The 19764-nt window shown below is 42.8% G+C and overlaps 1 protein-coding gene across 4 annotated transcripts in view; it reads left to right on the forward strand.

Annotated features, from left to right (window-relative positions):
- Window positions 1–18045, forward strand: part of Helz (helicase with zinc finger) — a 127627-nt gene extending 109582 nt beyond the window's left edge. For all 4 annotated transcript variants that reach the window (XM_005069993.4, XM_013113329.3, XM_040749983.1 and 1 more), the window contains 2 exons: window positions 8735–8987; window positions 10734–18045. In XM_005069993.4, the coding sequence (XP_005070050.2) occupies window positions 8735–8987; window positions 10734–11068 (588 nt within the window). In that variant the 3' untranslated portion in view covers window positions 11069–18045. The remainder of the gene's footprint in view (window positions 1–8734; window positions 8988–10733) is intronic.
- Window positions 18046–19764: the final 1719 nt, after the last annotated feature.

The following is a 19764-nucleotide window of genomic DNA, read 5'->3' on the forward strand; positions in this document are numbered from 1 at the left end:
CTGAGGCCTCTATTTCTAGTAATTTTGGCTCAATTAGGAGTATTTCAAGCCTGGAGAGATGGCTCAGTGATTAAGACCAGGGTTCAGTTCCCGGCACCCCCACTGTGGCTCACAACAGCCTATAACTTCAGCTTCAGGGGATCGTACACCCTCCCCTGACCTCTGCAGGCTTCTGCATACATATGGTGTACATATACCCATGGAGACTTACACACATACACAAAACTTCAAACATTTTTTTGAAGGCTGATTTTTATTTGTGTGAAAATGCTTATTTTGCATGATAACTGTGGCCTCAGCTCTGAAGAAGAGGGCGTTCTTGAGCATGTCCTGTACTGAAATCACTTTCTGCTCTTTGTGCCTGTTTTCTCCTTCAGCTTCTCTGTCCTGTCCCAGAGTGACACCCTTAAATAAGACTCAGTGGTAAACCTAACATGCAACTCTTCATGTTTCTATAGCACGTACATACAAGAGGAGGAGGCCATTTTGTGGTTTTTCTAGTAGGAAAGTTTAGAAGTTTAGAATATCTTTGTCAACTCTCTTTCTTATATACCTCTAAAACCTCTTTTAGGTTTCTAGTTGAATTATATTCAACTTAGAACTTAAATCGGAAGAAATGTTATCCCTGGGAATTCTTTCAGTTTCTCTCTTAGGAAATGGTCCTCTCTTCCTTCTCACTACTCTGTGATGTTGTGCGTTTCTCTTTAAGAATTCCGTAGTCTTCATTTCTGGTTTCCTTAGGATAATGTTGTTTTGTTTTATGCCCTGTTCACTATTATGAATGCAAGCTTCTTGTATTATATCTTTCAGGCATTCCATTTTGAAAGATAAATCCTCCTTCTTCTTAAGTGGCCACAGATTTGTCAAGTTAAAACCTTCATTTACCACAGAGTGTGTGGTGCTGAGGCTGACACAAAGCAGTTTCCATCTCAGATGTGCTTCACTCTCAAATAGTCTGATTAAAGAAAGAAATGGAGAAAATGAAAAATTCTTTTCAGATTGTCACTGTACCAATCCGATTGGTTTCTGAAATTGCACATTTTTGTCTGCAGTGATGATGTTATCATAAAAGCCTCATTAGAAAATTGGGTCCCAGCTGGGGGTGTGGCTGGTGGTTGAGCATTTGCTTAGCATGCATAAAACCAAGGGCTCAGTTCTCTGGAGGCAGTGACAACAACGACAGTGCTCCTGGGTTGCTCATTCTGGTCAGCTGTCAGTCAGCGTTAGAGATGACCTGCACCTCTGCAATGGCTCTGCCTTGAAATACTTCTTGTAGGTCCTAGCTTTTGAACAGTTTACTTATTTTCACTTTTCTCTCTAGCACCTGTATTTTTGTCATTACTTACCTTGTACTTCACTACACTCTCTGGCCACCCTTGTTCCTTAGAGCCAAGTATAATAATGGAGAGCTATCATATTGACAAAGGATTGGTAGGATTTGTCTCTCCTCACTGTAGATGTAGATTTTGAGAGCTTGTGATTTGTGCAGTGTAACCAGCTGGAAGTGTTGCTGTCTTCTTGGCTCAGTAAGGGATGGTGTCCATTAAACCTCCTAGTTCAGGCAATAGTAATCAGCAGATCACTAGGCTAGACCTCCATCCATGCCTGATCATCACAGCTAGCCATTAAGATGAGATGTCGAGCTTTAATTAAAGCCCCTGGCACTGTACTTAATGTTACTTGGAATTCCCACTAGAGCACTTAGTTTTTCCTTGGTGATTAGCTTTGGTAGCATAATTATAAATATAGAACTTTAATTAATATGCTAACCTTTCTCAGTTATTTATTTATACACACCCATATGAAAGGACTTGCTAACCTTAACATTACAGATATATCTTAGAGTAACAAGAAAATTAGAAATTTTGCTTAAATTGACAATTATCTTAATAGCAATTTATACACAAATTTAGTAAACCTTTTTTACGTAGATTTCATATATTAATTTTTTTGAAAGGTTAGCATTGCATTTTGATTTATATTTAGAAATACTAGCAGTAAAAATTAAAAATAATGGTATGCTTATTGATCCTATGATGCCCTGGTTCAACATGGAGTATTTTCAAAATGATTTGTTTATTTTTGTTTTGTGTTTGTGTTAGCTTGTGTGTAGTATGTATGTGCTCTGTGTTTATACCTGGTACCTAAGGAAGCCAGAAGGGGGTGTTGGTTTCCTGGAACTGGAGTTGTAGATGGTTGTAAACCACCATCTGGATGCTGGGAACTGAACCCTGGTCTCTCTGTCCCCAAAGATCATTTAACTCCTTGCTTATTATCATCGTTATTGAGTTACTGGGAGTTGAATCTAGATGCTCATGCATACTAGACCAAATACTGCACCTCTGAGCTATATCCCCAGCCCTGTTTGTTGAGATTACAGGCTTGTCTCAACAGGGCTATTTTCTTTACATTTTTTTAAAAATCACATATGTTTTATTTGTATGTGGGTGGGCAGTTCAGAGAGAGAGACAGAGAGAGAGAGAGAGAGAGAGAGAGAGAGAGAGAGAGAGAGAGAGAGAGAGAGAGAGAGAGAGAGAGAGAGAGAGAGTGTTTAGGCCAGAGAAAAACCTGCTGGAGTCATCCTGTAGGTTCTTGGATCAAACTCGCTGAGCCATCTCACCAGCAACTGAGGCACAGAGATGCTGAGAGGCCGCTGTTAATGAAGTTATTAATGAAGTTGAGACTCATCCTGACAGGAGCGTGAAGGAAACAAGGAATGACTACAGTTCTTAGAACTGGCGCTGGGGGAAGCAAACGTTCATGGGACAAAGAACTACATTTTTAGCTATCTAGAAGTTTCCCTTTTTGTGGGGTGGGAGGAACAATTCTTCAATTTTGGAAATCCATTTCATTCTAGCTGCTAAATACTTGAATATTCAGATGACTAATTCTGAGACCTCAAATCTCAGAAATGAACAATAAGAATTTCTCAGCACTGTTTAAGGACTGAGAATTTCTCTGATACTTTTTTTTTAAAGACTGGAATCTTAATTGGTCATTTTGATCCTTCAGAGAGAAAGCACATTGTTCTCAGTTGAAGGGTGAACCTCTCTATGAATGTGTTCAATCAAACTGGCTTTGTCTCCTTGTAAGAGGCACCCTGATAGCCTGCCTGTCCACATTGAAGAAGAGTAAGCAAAGTCAGGGAAAGTCGAGGCAGCCCAGAATGCCACAGTGCTTGATGCACACAGACTCTCTTAGTTATAGTGTTGTCTTGGTTTGATGTCTCCTCTATGTCCTGCTGTTTGGGTGTAGGAAAACCTTGTTGGCAAATTTACAAGTGTCCTGTCCTGAGATGTGTTTTCCTCTTGTGGACCCAAGCCGCTGACTACTCTGTATAGGAGAGTCACAGCCATTTCATCATACTTATTGCTGATCTTTTATCCTCCCTCCCTCCCTCCCTCCCTCCCTCCCTCCCTCCCTCCCTCCCTCCCTCCCTCCCTCCCTCCCTCCCTCCCTCCCTCCCTCCCTCCCTCCCTCCTTTCCTCCCCTTCCCTTCTATACCTTTGTACCAAACTGTAGGCACATGATTTTAAACATCAGATGGTAACTTTATGGAGATTTAAATTGTTAGTAGAACATGAGGATGTTCCATAGTTGCAAGTTTCTTCTTCAAGTAGTGAGAAAATTAAAAGATTCATTTAAATAAATAATCAGTTATTAAACATGATGTTATAAAGGTATCTATGGCTTTTGGAAAGATTTATTTTTATTTTATGTATATTAGTGTTTTGCTTACATGTTTTTAAGTTGCATGTCTGGTGTCCACAGAGGCCCAAAGAGGCTGCCAGATCCCTTGCAGCCATATGACACATAATTGTCAGCTCTCATGTGGGTATCAGTCCTTTGCAAGAGCAGTAAATGCTCTTAACCCCTGAGTCATTTCTTCAGCCTTTCTCTGTGACATGCTAACGAGAAATTACCAAGCAGATTGTAATAGGGTTTTGTTCTCAGTGAAAGTGTATATTCGTATGTATATGGAAGAAGACACAGGCAGTGTTTGTTTTCCCCACTTAGGTGATGGTAACTTGACTGCTGAGGTGAGGGTTGGTATCAGATTGACCTGTCGATTGTATTCCAACAACTTTCCGGGCCTTAGCAGCTGTTCCTTTTAGTCTTTTGTTTCATTAGGATGACAAATAATAATTAAAACAATTTTTAAATTTCTGATGTAGTTTTCTTATATGAAGGATGATTTTCATCATTGAATACTAGATATTAAAATATAATCTATCTGGAAAAGGAAGATAAATGCTTAATTTATTTCCTTTATTCATTTTTAGGGTAATAAATCAGTGTGTTAGCAGGATTCAAGGATGGTGTAGAGGCCTTTTTCTTCCTGTTTTCACTTTGAATATCATTCTGAATCAAGCATTGTTAGGTATTTGAATTTTCAGCACATTGTAGTTATACTTTTTGATATCTTATTCTGTATCTGGATGCTAATCTTTTAAAAATCCCATTCTGGTTCCTGTTTTCCAGATGTCTGTGTATAATGCAGATCAGGGGCTTATTGTGTGAAAGAAAGTAAGAATACAGTGTCTGAATTCATGTGTTGCTGCCACAGCAACATCAGAGGGGATGTATAGTACTTAAAGTAGAAAAGAAAGAAGATCTCTGATAAGAAATCCAAGTCTCTACCTTAAGACATTCTAAAGGAAGAAAAAGATAAACTCCAGGAAATGAGAATGACGAAGACCGATTTCAGTGTGGCTGACTACAGAAAACAATAGGGAAGAGTTCATGAAGCCTGCAGTTGGTTCTTTGTAGAGGGAAAGTAGATAGCATTTAGTGAGACTAGCAAGAGTCTAACTTTCTTCGGAATGCTGCTCTATCTCACCCTTCATGCTAAATCTGTATACCTCATGTATACCACTGGGTAGTGCTGGAACTCTTTTTTTTGCTTTGAATCCCATGAATCCATGAATTGAAGGCTCTGAGGCAGCTGAGGGTCACAGTGGGATGCTGTGCCTCATCTCCCAAATGCTGGTTCCCTGAGTTCTTGTCTGGAATCCCCCAGATACATTGTTGAATCACTTGAAATGATGTGCTCACACTCCCATTGTCTCATGTCTGCCCTAATACAGACAGGTTAAGAGGTAGGGTCTTGAGTAGGTAGGTCCTTGAGTAGGTTGTTGAATAGGTAGGTCCTAGAGTAGGTAAGATTTTGAGTAAGTAGGTCCTTGAATAGGTAAGTTCCTTGAGTAGGTAGTGACCTTGAGTAGGTCCTTGAGTAGGTAGGGTCCTTGGGTATGTAGTGTCCTTGAGTATGTAATGTCCTTGAGTAGATAGTGTCCTTGAGTAGGTAGTGTCCTTGAGTAGGTAGGTCCTTGAGTAGGTAGGCTTCTTGAGTAGGTCCTTGAGTAGGTAGTGTCCTTGAGTAGGTAGTATCCTTGAGTAGGTAGGTCTTTGAGTAGGTAGTGTCCTTGAGTAGGTAGGTCCTTGAGTAGGTAGGCTCCTTGAGTAGGTAGTGTCCTTGAGTAGGTAGGTCCTTGAGTAGGTTGGGTCATAGATGTCGGATTATAGAAAATGAATTTTTAGCCTTCTGCAACCCTTAAGATGGAGGATCAGAGTCTCAGGGAGAATTGAAGTAGGGTAGAAGGATAGGGAAAATTATGAGGACACAAAGGGAAAGGGGTCTTTCATGCTAATTGCCAGTCGTGGACTTCCTAGGCTAAAGACAGTAGGTGTCCTGCTTTAGGAAGGGCAGGCACAAAGTCTGAGCTGTTTCCTCTCATTGTAAAACAGGCTGAGATCCGTGCCCTCAGTTGCATTTATTCTGCCAAGTGCCCCCCCAATCCTCATACTTCAGTCTGTGTTAAGATAGTATTAGCCTCCCTACCCATCCCCAGAAAAGATTGACAAGAAGAAAAAAGAGAAGACATTGACTACTGATACAAGGAACAAAAGGAACTATGTCACTAAGACTAGGTATCTTTGAAAGGATAATAATAGGAAGGTTGCAAGCAGTTTTCAAGAACTTAGGTGAGGTAGGCCACATCCCTGAAGTCCACAAACATTCAAAAACTCACCAACAATGAAGTAAATGTCATAGGAATGATCATATAGCTGTTAAAGACTGGAATGTATGGTCAAGCACTTCAAGAGATAACTCTCTTGGGCCAGAGTTGTTTCACTACAGAATTTCTCCAAATATGTAAAGAAGAAAATTTACCAATCATAATCATTGCCAGAGAACGGAAGGGAAAACTTGTCAATTTATTTCCAAAGCAAGACAGAGAGACAGTACAAAAAAGAAAACTATAGGCTGATTTTTATGGCAAGAATGTAGCTCTTCTCAACAGAACAGCAAATTGAATTCAGCCAGGCATGAAGAGAACATATACACCATGACACCATGCAGCTTATCTGGCTGGTGCAGTATTTGAAAGTAAATCAGTGTATAACCTACCATGTTAACAGTCTGGGAAAAGATCACATGATTATATCAATAACTATCTCTGCTTCTGAAAACAAAACAGCCCACCATCCTCCTTACCCCCAACCCACACACAGTCACACAAAGTAGAAAGAAACTTGCAGCTGCTGAAAGGCTGTAACCATCTCACAACCACCATCATGGTTGATGGGAAGACAGCATTAGAGGTTAGGAGGATTAAGCCACAGTGGTGCACCCTCAGTCCCAGCTGCTGGCACACTGAGGATCACTTGAGCCCAGGTGGTCAAGGCAGGCATGGGCTAGGTGGTGAGACTTGTCTCTGAAAGAAAGATGGGGAGGGGGTGGTGATGAGCCATGAAAAGAAGGGAGGGAGGGAGGAAGGGGATTAGAGAGGGAAAGAAAGAAGGAAAGGAAAGAGAAAAGGAAAAAGGTAGCAGGATGGAGTGCTTGTTGGAGGTTGCAGTCAGTGCGTTAAAGTAAATAAAGGTTCAGACTTGAGACAGAAAGACTAAAGTGGCCTTAACCTCATTTGGTGTGTAAGCCATTTTCATTTGCTGTCTGTTGCTTTGCTCATAGCCACCTCACCTTTGAGGAACAAATGCAATGAAGATGGCTTTCCACAAGTTCACCTTCATGTATACAATAGCTGTACCTGTAGACCTTGTATTTTTTTCTTTCATTATATTTATGTAACTTTCTGATTTCCCTTTTCCCTCATTGATTCTCCAAGGTTCCTGTGTCTACCCATTGCCTATACTACTGTTGTAGGTGCCTGTTAAAGACAGGGTTTATGAGGTAACTGGTTGAAGTCCGGATGGTTGTGTCATGAAGGCTCTTACAATCTGCTCCTTTTGAGGCCCTGGCTAATATTAATGCATTAGCGTTGAGTGCAATCCCCTACAGACAGCAACAGGGCAGAACTCCCAGTATGACAATTAAAAAACACTCCATCTTCATTTCAAGAGCTAATTGTCTCTGTTACAAAAATGACTGTGGAAACCATCTGATCAGTCACTCAAGGGTTGTCTGGCCTGGAGAACAAACACTTCCGTAGGGTTGGCTTTCTGCTAATCACTTTTGAGAGCTGAGACCAGCTTCAAATGTGCTGCTTGAATTTACAGTTGACCCAAAGCCACAGTCTCAAGCCACAGTCAAACTCAGAATGGTTTTGACCATTGGAGATTTTTCTCTCTAAAGAATATAATTAAAGGTGAATGCAAATGTCCCAGTGAGTAACAGGATGTAAATAAAATACACGTGGGAAAGGGAGTGGGTACAGGTGTGGTCTGGCCTCACTGCTCTGCTCCACCCTCTCCTGCCCATGTAGTGCCCTTTTCTGATTTCTGTCCTAGTGGGTTTAGCCTGGGGCTTTAAACTGATGCTTACACCCAGCTACTCCTTGTCCTGGCCTGATGATGCTCACCACGGCTCTCTTGCAACCCCCAAGCCATCGTGCTAGCACTGTGCTGGTCAGCGCCTCCCTTTTTAGTCTAACACACACTTGCAATGGTGATGAAAGATTTGTCTGAATTGCAATCGAACTCAAGCTGAATAGCAGATTCTGCTGTTATTTGGGAGAAAAGGTGGATGACTAAAAGCCATTGTGTCATTTGTGATCAGATGTAGGTCTCTTACCATAAAGCAATGACAGAACAGGTGACTCTTCAGACATGCACCAGGAACCAACCTGGGCATCCTACATTCATCCCTAGCTTATTGAGTGCCCTCTACAAATCCAAGAGGAAGTTGGAGGTAATCTATTATGGAGATGTAGTTCCCAGGTTAGGCCAGTTGCCCAGGGCTGAGGCAAGGCCTGAAGTCTGGCCTGCTGGCCAGGTTGCTCTGTGGAGAAAGTAATGGGTGTTCTGTATCAGCTGACTAAGTGGGAGACACACAGTGAAGCCCAGTAAGAATGCTTTTATGCTGGAGGAGGTGGATCTTGCTGGCAGAGCTGAGCAGAACAGCTGAAGCTGGGACGGTCCACGAGACCAGTCTCAGCGGCTCTGGTCAGCTCTGTGAGTCAGCTGACTTGGGACTCCACCTCATACACCAGCTCTGCTGTTCTCTGAAATAGCAGTATGACTTTGTAACTGAAGACAACAGGGTACAGGAGCCACAGGACAGCATAGGGAGGGACAATCCAAGATGAGTTTCAGACTCAGGTCTCCTGACACCATGTTGGAGTACCTGCTGCATTTTAAATGGGAGAAGGTGAAGAGGAGCGAGCCCTACACCGCAGCAGAGAATTTCCTTGCCAATTGGTCCCTGTTTGTGAGGGGAGGTCACTGTAGGTATGGAGGCGGCTGTACTCACCACACACTTTTCTTTGTGTAGTATGAGCCCAGAGGACCTGGTCGGCCCTTGTACCAAAGAAGAATTTCATCTAGCTCAGCCCAGCCTTGTGTGGAAGAGGCAAGCACTCCCCAAGGCAGCCTGCCTCAGGGCAAAGAACAGCAGGACCACAGCCGCCAGCCTGCTTTCAGCTTCCCAGCCCCTGAGTCCTGGGCCAGCACCACCTCTCCTGCCCCCTACCAGAACATTCCGTGCAATGGACCCAGCAGGACAGCTCAGCCCAGAGAGTTGATAGGTAAGGTGAATGGGTGAGTTTCCAGAAAGCCATGATTTCAACTCCTCAGCGCCTGGGTATTTATGGGCTGTTTCCTGTCAGTCCTTCCCACAATACTTTGCTCAAAAGCCATCGTGTACTTGCAAGAGTACATGAGTTTCTCTCTCTCTCTCTCTCTCTCTCTCTCTCTCTCTCTCTCTCTCTCTCTCTCTCTCTCTCTCTCTTGTTTCTCTCTCTCCCTCCCTTCCTCCTCCCTCTTTCTCTCTCACACACAGTACAGTGTTATTTAAATTTTAAAAGATCTGAAACAAAGCTCTGTGGTGATGGACAATAATATTGTTTAGGAATACTGGGACCAAGTTTTAAAGACTTTGAAAGTCAGGTAGTGGAAATGTGATGTTTCTCCCCTCCCATTATTCCATGTTCACTCCGAATGTGAGCTAGGTGTGTTGGTGCAAACCTGGACCCCCAGCACCAAGCAGACCAAGAAGGAAGATCAAGAGTTCAAAACCACTCTGAGCTACATACTGAGAACTTGTTTGAAATAACTAAAACATTTCAATGTAAATGTGTATCACAAGAAATGGGAATGACTATAATAGCTGGACCCTGGTGCCACTGTAGGCATTTTGACAGATCAGGTGGGACAGCTATTCTGGCACTCGAGAGTCACAGAATACTAAGTGTTATGCAGCTCAGACAGGAAAGTATCCTGGAGCTCGGGAGCCAAGGACTACCACAAACCACAGCATAGCAGCTTACAGTTCTGTCTCAGGGAAAGGCTTCCCCAATGTATCGGCTCTGCTCCAGAGGGTCTTCCAGCTGGGGATGTTTGCCCAGTATAGCAGCTTTGCTCTTGCAGGAGAAGGTTTCCCTGGCGAAGTTGCTATAGTTCAGCTTTGTTTCCGGGAGAGTGGAATGTAACAGCTCCTCTCTGCCAGGGGAAGGTTTCCCTGGCAAAAGTGTTACAGGCCCACTCTCTCTGCTCTGCCCAGAGTCATCTCTGCTCCGCTAAAGAAGGTCTTCACCAGAAGCTCATCAAAGGGGTTTATTGGGAGGGAAGAATCCAGGAGAGTACAAACAGCCACAAGCTTCCAGGGTGGGGATTGGTCAGATTTCAATGCTGAGCTCAGATTGGCTAGAGCTCCTGCTCAAGGATTGGTTAGTTTCCTGCAAAGGGTTAGGGTCAGATTTGGCTCTGGTTTCAGGACCAAAGTGTGTTTCTTTCACTGGTCCTTTGTAGCCTTTTGACTCTAGTTTTAGGGTCAGGGTGTATTTCTTTCACTGGCTCTGATTCCAGGGACAAAGTATGTTTCTTTGGCACTGGTTTCAGGGTCAGGGTACATTTCTTTGGTTCTGGTTGCAGGACCAAAGTGTGTTTCTTTGGCTCTGCTCAAGATGTGTTTCTTTGGCTGGCCCCTTTTCCCTACAGCCACTGGACCAGGCTTAAGGAGCGTGCACAGTGCATCTCTGCTGATATAGACATATTCTGGTTCACAGTAGCCCAGCCACCCAGGCAGATAAGTCAGCAACACCTTCCAGCCCCCGTTGACATTGGTTTCTGTATATTTGCTGCTCCAGTGGGCATGGGTGCTCTTTCTGGGTGATTCTTCAGGACAGGGGCTTAAAGTGTGGTTTCACATCCTGTGAGCCACGTTATTGTATGCTTAGGCCAAACTGCCCCTGTGTTCTCGGAGATGGAGGAGCCCGTGCACAGGCGCACCCCTACTCCTCTGGTTAAACCCTGTCACTGTTCTCTGTTCCCAGCACCACCCAAGACTGTCAAGCCTGCTGAGGATCAGCTGAAGCCCGACAGCTCGGAGGTGTCCAGTTCCTTCAACTACACGGTGCTGCAGCACCTCGGCCAGTTCCCACCCCTCATGCCCAACAAGCAAATCGCAGAGTCGGCCAACAGCAGCAGCCAGCAGAGCCCGGCAGGGAGCAAGCCCACTATGTCCTATGCCAGTGCGCTGCGGGCCCCGCCCAAGCCCAGACCGCCACCCGAGCAGGCCAAGAAGGGCAGCGACCCGCTGTCCCTCTTCCAGGAGCTCAGCCTGGGCAGCAGCCCGGGCAGCAACGGCTTCTACTCCTACTTCAAGTGACCGGCTCTTGGAGTGTTGAGTTCCTGTTTATCAGTAGGGTTGTGGTGGCAGGCTCCTCTGTGTGCAGCCTCTGCGAAATGTTGACCGCTCTCTCACTCAGTTCCCTTGCTGCTAGACCTGCGCCTAAGTTTAAAAGTATATTCCATTATTTTGCATTTTTGATGTGAGTCAGAACTTTGACAGCTTTTATGTAGAATAAAAATATTTTTAAATTTGTGTATTGTTACATATGTTTGCATCAAGCTAGCAGCTAAGAGGTTAATTGTGCAACTATAAAAAAAAGAAAAAAGTTTGTCTAAAATGTATTTAAAAAGGAAAAAAAAAGTTAAGTAGCATTTACATTTATTCAATAATATTACCACATGCTGGGTTTCTGTACCAGAAATGGCCAGTTGATGTACAAATGTATGTTATTTTTGCTTAAATTCATTTAAATTTTTTTAAATAAAGGGGCAGCATCTTCTAAATACTTTATCAGCTTTTTTTTTTTTGTGACAGGATGCTGTGTTCTGAAACTTTGAGAGGTGACAGGATGCTGTGTTCTGAAACTTTGAGAGTCCCAGCCTCTCTGTGGCTCCGTGACATGCTGTTCTCTCCATCAGCAGGGGAGAGGTCACGGCCCTCCTTGCTCATGTGCTCCGTGTGCCACTGGGTTTTGAAATGTGAAAAAGAAAAAAGAAAACAACAGCAAAACCCAGTGGCATAGTTAGTTTTGTTTTTTGAGAAGCAACACTTTCAGCTTGTTTTTAATGTTAATTTGATAGTGTGTGGTTTTTTTTTAAACAAATCATGAAGCTGAAAAATTTTTAGGATTGTTGGTGCTTAGTAGACTTGATAACTATTTTAAAACTGCGTGAATTTAGTGAAAAAAAATCTTCTTTCTCATTCTGCATGTGTAAGTGTTTGTAGCCTGACCCCTCCTCCAGGGCAGCAAGAACTGAGCTGACTAAAAGTTTAGGTTTCTTTTCCTCCAGTGAAAATTTTGGTACCTTATTTGATGTTTACATTAAGAGATGACATTACACATGGCAATTCTAAGATTTTTCTAGTTGTTCTGTTTGAGAAAGATCATTAAAAAAGAAAACAATGTCCAAAAGTCCATCAAATCTGGGGCACGTTTCGTATCTTTTGATTCTTGTGAAATTCCCCCTTGAACTCATTAAGCATATGACATTTCAGCAGCTGTCTGCAGTAGTCCGCAGCCTGACGGTTGTTTTGAAAGACGAAGCTATGCTTCTCGTGCGTTCTTTAGCACATTTGAAGTAATGAATGTCCTTGGTGTTTCCTGATCCAGTAGCTATGATTTTATATTTCAGAGGTACCTTGAGACTACAATATATCTTTTTGTTTTTTTTCTTTTTAGATTAAGATGAGGCCAGGGGATATTTCAGAAGAGCCCAGCCTCCCTGATGATCATGCAAGCATAGTTTTCTGGAAGACTGTTTTGATAGAACATTTAAAACTGGGCTGACAGTGACAAGGGGAAGGCAGAATTACTTGTATCTGTGACTACGGGTTAGTTTATGGCAACCATCTATGGCTTCCTGTAACCCCCGGATAATGCAGGATGGAAGGTTGGGCTGGTTAAGGGGTAGCCAACTCCAGGACCAATGTTGCAGCCTCTCTTAATTCAGTTCCGCCTTTGTGCTCAGGGTTGAGCAATCGGTACCTGACTTCCTGTCTCAGGCTGAACACCTCTTTTGAGGTTGCAGATGTGGACCCACAGACTGGAGATGTGTTACTACACAGTGCAGATCACAGATGGAAAGTGGATCTAGTGAACCAGGGCACCACACTCTGCTTGATGTGACATCACCACATACTGCTGGGCGTGTTTTAGGCTGAACAAGACAACTTTTGCCCCCAGGGCTTTGTGCATTTCTAACTCTGTGCCCAAACAAGATGTAGGACTCCCCCATGATGAGACTGTGTGTCCCATCAGTGACAGCCCCGCCCCTACACATACAGACACACAGGACAGCATCACATGCTGGGCAAGTGCTCAGAGCCATTTTGCTAATTCAGACAGGACTATACTGTCAATTTTTGGTCCACTTCTCATCAGCAGATTATTGCCTAGTTTCCTGTTTCTCATACTTGAACCTTTAAAAAATGTCAGTTTTTAAATTATTTATATTTAGTTAAAGTCACATGTGCTGTGTCCTATCATTTTACATAAAAACACTGATGGTGGGACATCCTGGATGAGGAATCCATCAGGCTACAGACACTAGCTACTCACAGGTGACTGCTCTATTATGTCTGAGTATTCCCATTTCTCTTGTGTCCGCGCCTTCATGTTTTTCATACAGTGTTTATTTGAACCTGGTTCCCTCCTTCCCAGCGTTACTCCTGTCTTCCCGTCCAGGCTCGAAGGAGTCTGTTACTTACGCCCAGCATCTTGTACCAGTCTTCAGCAGGTCTTACCAGAAGGACCACTGTGAGTTCTCACTGCTGCTCTTTGCTGTTACTCGGGTAGTATTAGCAGGGTTAGTCAGTGTCATGAAAATACCTTATTTCATTCATTAGTTGCAACTTTTTAGAGCTCAGATGGAACATACATACATACATGTGTGCGTGCGTGCTTGTGTGTGTGTGTGTATTTATGTGTTCGTTTACATACATAAGCACATTTTTTTTAAAGAAAACTTGATAGCTCTGTGAACTTGATGCCCTTTTCTTTTGTGAACTTGATGCTCTGTGATGCCATTTTCTTCTGGGTAGATTTCTTCTGAGGCTGTTTTATTCTTTCTTTCATTTCTTTCTTCTTTTTATCAGTGGAATTTCCTTGTCCTTGCTAGTACTGTTTCTAGTCATTTCACTGCAACTTGAGATATTTCTTTTCCCTCTCCCTTCCTTCATCTTAATTTATAGAGTATTCATGCTAAGTTTGGTTCCCCATTCCCTCTTGATCTGAGAATGAATTCTTGTTGAAATTTGAACAGCCTCATTCACTGTACCATGGATATTTCCTGGTGTGTTTTTCAAAAAAGCCCATTCTAGCTCTGCCATTGCTAATCATAATGTTTTGTCCTTGACCATTCAAACTAATGACCTCAGTCTTCCTGTCTTCACACAGACATGCTTTCTGTGTGGGTCATCTTATGTAAAGAAAACACCCAACTATCTGATGTGGGCTATTTTTTTTTTCTTTTGTTTCATTCTAATCAAGATTGTAAAACGAGTTCAGGCTTGGTCTAAGCATCAACTGATCTCTTCTGTTCAGAGAACTTCAGGGTAAGTAAAATCAGCAGGAGTCTTGTGGAATAAGCATTACCCAATTAAACAGAGCAGCCTCTAAAGCCTATTTATGGCCGAGGTTTCCTTGTTTCTGAAGGCATTGCAGTCTTAGGGATGCTAACCGTCTTTTTAACTTTGAGTTTGTATGTTGTGTTGTGTTGTCCTAGTGTAGTTGATGACTCTGTTTGATATGTTTCATTTTGAGAGCAGAACTGAAAACATAAAAGAATGTATCTCTAGTCAGGGTGTGAAAATTATAGGTTAAATCTGAGTATTTCAACTATTGTCATGGAAAAAGTTAGATTTCCAAAAATAGTTGATTTTTAGGACATGCCCAATGAAAGAATCTTTGCATAGTGGGGAGTTTTGCTAATAGAAAAATTCTATAAAAATACATGATTAAAATTTCCCATATAGTAAAGCATATACATTATTTAGGCTGTTCATCCTTCCCCTCTCTACTTCCTCAAAGTTAAACTTGTCTTTTCTTATCAAGTAGACGTTTTTCAGCACCTACCCCTCAGCATATGAAAGCCCTGCCTCTGCCATCCCCCGCGTGTCCTCTTGCTTCTGGGTGCAAATGTCTTGGTAGATCTGACTTGTCATCTGTCGATATTCAAACCTCCCAGCGATGAGAAGAAACATGAGTGATGCTTTAACTTGCCCTTCTTCAGAATATCACTTAGAGTGTCCCCCACATCATGTACCCAGTTGCCAGAGCACTCACTGCATACAGCAGGCATCTTCACCTCTCCCTCTGAGACAAATGAGGCTGCTAAGTTCACACTTGCCAGTTTCATCCCTGTTTAATTAGCGATCTCAAAAATCCCCTGGAAGGAGGGGATTTTTACCAGGGCTTAACATTCTAATGAGATACCAGAAAATGGCAGCATGTCGTCACCTCTAAGCTAGAATATCAGGTTAAACAGTTATTGGGTTTTTTTTTTTTAAGTTTTAGTGTAACATTCAGATATCTGAACCTACTGAAAGTACTTACTTTAGAGTGATCTTTAAAGAAACCCTCATTGTAAAAAAAGTGTTTTGTAAGGGAGGTTCCTAATAGAATCTAGACTTAGGCTTGTAAGCCGCGGTTAAATCCCAGCCCATTTATACAGTGGTAGCCTGAGGTTTTCTGAAATGAGTTTGAAGAGAAAGCCCGTGTGTCTTGTAGTTTCAGTCATCAGAGTGGTAGGCCAGATTTTACTTGCAATTTGTTCAACAGAGAGATTTTATTTTGATACAAATATTAAACATAAAGCATAGTAAGTTTTATATAATTCTATAAGTTCATTAAACAATGTTATGAGATTTTCAGTATGTTTTTGGGGGTCTTTTTGGCTATTTCTACCTCATCTGAGGTCTCTTCTGTACTTTATTTAGCACACTAGCATGTGGTTGCCTGCCTTAGGATGAGTATGGGAGGGGAAATCAATATTACCTTTTAAGAAATTTTTGATTTTTATGGAATAATTGTTTTAATATTTTTATGTTTGAAAGTGAAGGTGGAAAGGGTGGCAAATTACATACAGTGATAGCTATTTACAAATCTATCGTATTTTAAGATTTTAGAATTCTGAGCAAGATCAAGCAAAAAGAAAGAAAGAAAGAAAAAAGAAAAAAAGTTATTGTGAAACTGAAGCCCAGCCTCAGCCTTCCTTCCCTGGGCAGGTTGTTGAAGGACAGGTTGCTGTACCCACCCCCAGGGTGGCCACCACAGCTGTCCAGGGCGTGCACTTTGAAGACCACTGGTCTAGAGAAAGTCAGAGGGTTTTTCATCTCTTTACTCTTGGGTCATTTTAATCACTCTGACACGAGAAGTGGCCCATTCATGGAAAAAAAAAAAGCTCTCTCTACCTTTGGGGTCTCTGCTGCTTCTCCTCATTGGGGTGCAGGGGCGCTTTCATTTCTAGGGTGTTTGTGGTTAGGGACACAGCTGCCTGACTGTTGTCTGGAAGCTGTGCATTTGTGGGATGTGCTTGGAGTCAACCTTGGTCCCTACACTTGGAGACAGAATTGTGGAAAGAAGCCATTGGATTCCTCAAAGAGTGCATTTGCACTTACTGAGGCTCTTAGTGCAGGAGTCCCTGTCCTAGAGTGGCAGTGACATGGAGCATCAGAAACATTGGATGGTCCCCAAATAATGGAGTCTATAGCTTTTAATCTTCTTCTTCTTTTGTATGTGTGTTGTGGGTGAGGGCAAAGAATTTACTTTCATATTGTATATTTCTCAGGTTAACAAAGTTATTTTGGGGTCTCTGCCATGCCAGCAGGTGTTAGGGAGAGCATGAGTGTTGTATGTGGCAGAAAAGAAGCAATTGTTTGTGATTCCCTTACTACCTTGAAGAACTCTGTATGTTTGCCGAAGAGTTGAGGGGGACACACCACCTCCACAGCATGAGTGACTCCTAAGTCATAGCAGACACAGATGAGCAAGTTAGTTTTGAGTAACAAACTGCCTACAACATAATACACCTGACAGGCCTTTGGATAGTTTTACATTTGTGTGTTGTGTTTAATGTTCAGCCTGGGCTGCAGCTCTGCCGGTATTGGGCTCTGCTTCTCAATTTTAGTTTGACTTTGAATTTACTGCTACTAGCAAGAAAACCAATCTGTGTTTAAGGTAATAGAATGTAGAATGGCATAGGCGTAGAAGTATAATCCACAGTGGCCATCCTAGAATGCACAGTTTTAGAATTCTTAGCCCCCAGTACTTACTACATGAAAGGCCCCATAAGCTTTAGCTGTGGATTGCTGCTGTGCCCGGCACGGCTTCCTCTATGCACTCCAAGCTTATAAGGGACTTTGGTTTATTTACGATTTGCCTTGCATGATACCACTTTGTATCTTTCAGGAGGTCAGAGGACTCTTTTGTCCAGGTTAAAGTTCCAAAGTGTCAGTTATACCTGAGACTGTTTCTCAGCAACACCGCTTCCCACACAGTCACATGAAGCGTCCTGGATTTTCATGTACCAGGACCACACCTGCTCCTATAAATCCGTGTATATGACATTATGTACATCAAGTACTGTATCTGGTTTATGTGCCAGCCATCTGACCTGATGCTTTGAAACACATAAAGGTACTGGTTATATATAATAGTTGCATTGCAGGGGAATAGAGTTGTTCAAATACTTTCTCTAAATTATAAAGCTAATGGGGTTTGCATTATAGTAGAGTCCTAATCGTTGGTGACACAGGCTCTTTCTTTTTAGTGTTTTAAAAGATAAAATTCTCTAAATGTGGTCAGTGATGGATAGGATCAGCCAAGTAGACTTACTGTGGGTCTTCTATTGGAAAAGCCTTCATAAGGAAGGCCATATATAAAACCACCCTGATCCGTTTATCTTACAAGCACCACTTAGGCAGCATCCAATTAAGCATCATTTATGGCAAAAGTAATAACAATGGACCGTGTCCCTTTGCAGTGTATCATACCTCATCTGGGAGGCCCTAATACCTAAAGAGTTTATTCTTCAAAGTAAAGATGATTTTGTATCATAAGATAACCCCAGAGCTACCCTCCAAGGCTTTTCTTTTCTCCTTTCTTCGTTCTTCCTAACTTGGTTTTTGGGGTCCCCTTAGCTCATGCTACTTCCTTAGGACATGTTTTGAGTCCGGGAGTCTACAGTGTGATCATTGTCAGTGAAGTTTTTTTGTTTTAAAAGATTCATGGTAACACAAAATGTATTTTACTGCTACAACTAAAATGTATTTATAATAAAATGCCTTTTTAATAATTCGGAGAGTGTTTGTTTTGTGTGGACTTCTCATTCTTTTCCCTCCAAGCTTAGAAGTGTTGGTGCACTTTGAGTTAGCTCATCACAGAAATGGTAAAGCTCATGGGAGGGAGAGCCCAGTGTCAAGAAGTGTTGTGGAAGTCAGAAGAGACTGTGGGATCCCTTGGGAGTGGGTCACCATGTGGGTGCTGGGATCTGAACCCCGGTCCTATGCAAGAACGGCCAGCACTCTCACCACTGGCTCCTCCATTGCAGATAGACATTTTGCTTTGTGTTGACCAGACAGGATGGACACCCACCTCTGGGTTTTAATCCACCACTTCCATATAAGTGTGGTGGATTCAGAAGCTCCTGGAGTTGTGCTCTCTGCTCTGCAGAAGTAACCCAAGGCCCCTGGTCAGTGAAGAAAACGCAAGAGTGACTCTTAGGGGGTTACTTTTAGCAGACATTGTACTGATTAATCACCATCTGATGAAACAGAACCACAAGGTGGGAAATCCCAAAGAATGCAGATGGAAGGCTGGGCTGGTGTGTGTGTGTGTGTGTGTGTGTGTGTGTGTGTGTGTGTGTGTGTGCGCGTGCTGTTGCTGCTCTTGGTAAATCTAGAATACTCAAGCAGTCCTTAGCCTGTTACTGACCCTCTTTCTTGAATTACATGGCAACTTCATATCAAATGGAAATCCTTAGGATTCGAACTGGCCATTGTGTGACCTTACATCCTGTTTATTCCATCAACAGTAGCTGTCCATCTTTCTGTCTAAGCCATTCTTTCAACACCCACAGTGGTTCTTAGATACAGCATTTTATAAAAATTTACATATATATTTGGTTTTTCAAGACAGGGTTTCTCTGTATCATTGGCGAGGCTGTCCTGGAATTCAGTAGACCAGGCTGGCCTCGAACTCATAGAGATTCACCTGTCTCTGCCTCACAAATTCTGGGTTTAAAGGCTTGCACCACCACTGCCTGACCAATACAGCATTATTTATTTTTTATTTTATTTAAATTAGAAACATTTTATATATCAATCCCAGTTTCCTCTCCCTCCCATCCTCCCATGTCCGTCCCCCCCCAACTCCTCCCATCCTTCATCCACTCCCCAGGGAGGTCGAGGTCTTCCATGAGGGATCATCAAAATTGTCAAGTCATTTGGGGCAGGATCTAGGCTCTCCCCTGTGTATCTAAGCTAAGAGAGTATCCCTCCATCAGGAATGGGCCCCCGAAGTCCGTTCGTGCACTAGGGATACATCCTGGTTCCACTGCCAGAGACCCCATAGCCTCCTAGCTGACACCCATGTTCAGAGGACCTGGTTTGGCCCTATGTTGGTTCCCTAGCTGTCAGACTGGGGTCCATGAGTTCCCACCTGCTCAGGTCAGCTGTTTCTGTGGGTTTTCCCAGCGGGGTCACTCTCCCTCTCTACAACTGGATGCCAGGAGTTTTGCTCAGTGCTTAGCTGTGGATCTCTGCTTCTGCTTCCATCAGCTACTGGATGAAGGCTCTAGGATGTCATTTAAGGTAGTCATCAATCTCTTTATAGAGGAACGGCATTTAAGATAGCCTCTGTACTACTGCTTAGGTTCCTAGTTGGGGTCATCCCTATGGATCTTTGTGCAATTCCCTAGTGCCAGATTTCTCTTTAAACCTATGGTGGTTCCCTCTGTTGATGTGTCTCTTTTCTTGCTCTCCTCTATTCCTCTCCACACTCAATCTTCCTGATC

This window comes from Mesocricetus auratus, unplaced genomic scaffold (assembly GCF_017639785.1).
Source record: "Mesocricetus auratus isolate SY011 unplaced genomic scaffold, BCM_Maur_2.0 Super-Scaffold_100007, whole genome shotgun sequence".
Classification (NCBI taxonomy): Eukaryota; Metazoa; Chordata; class Mammalia; order Rodentia; family Cricetidae; genus Mesocricetus; species Mesocricetus auratus.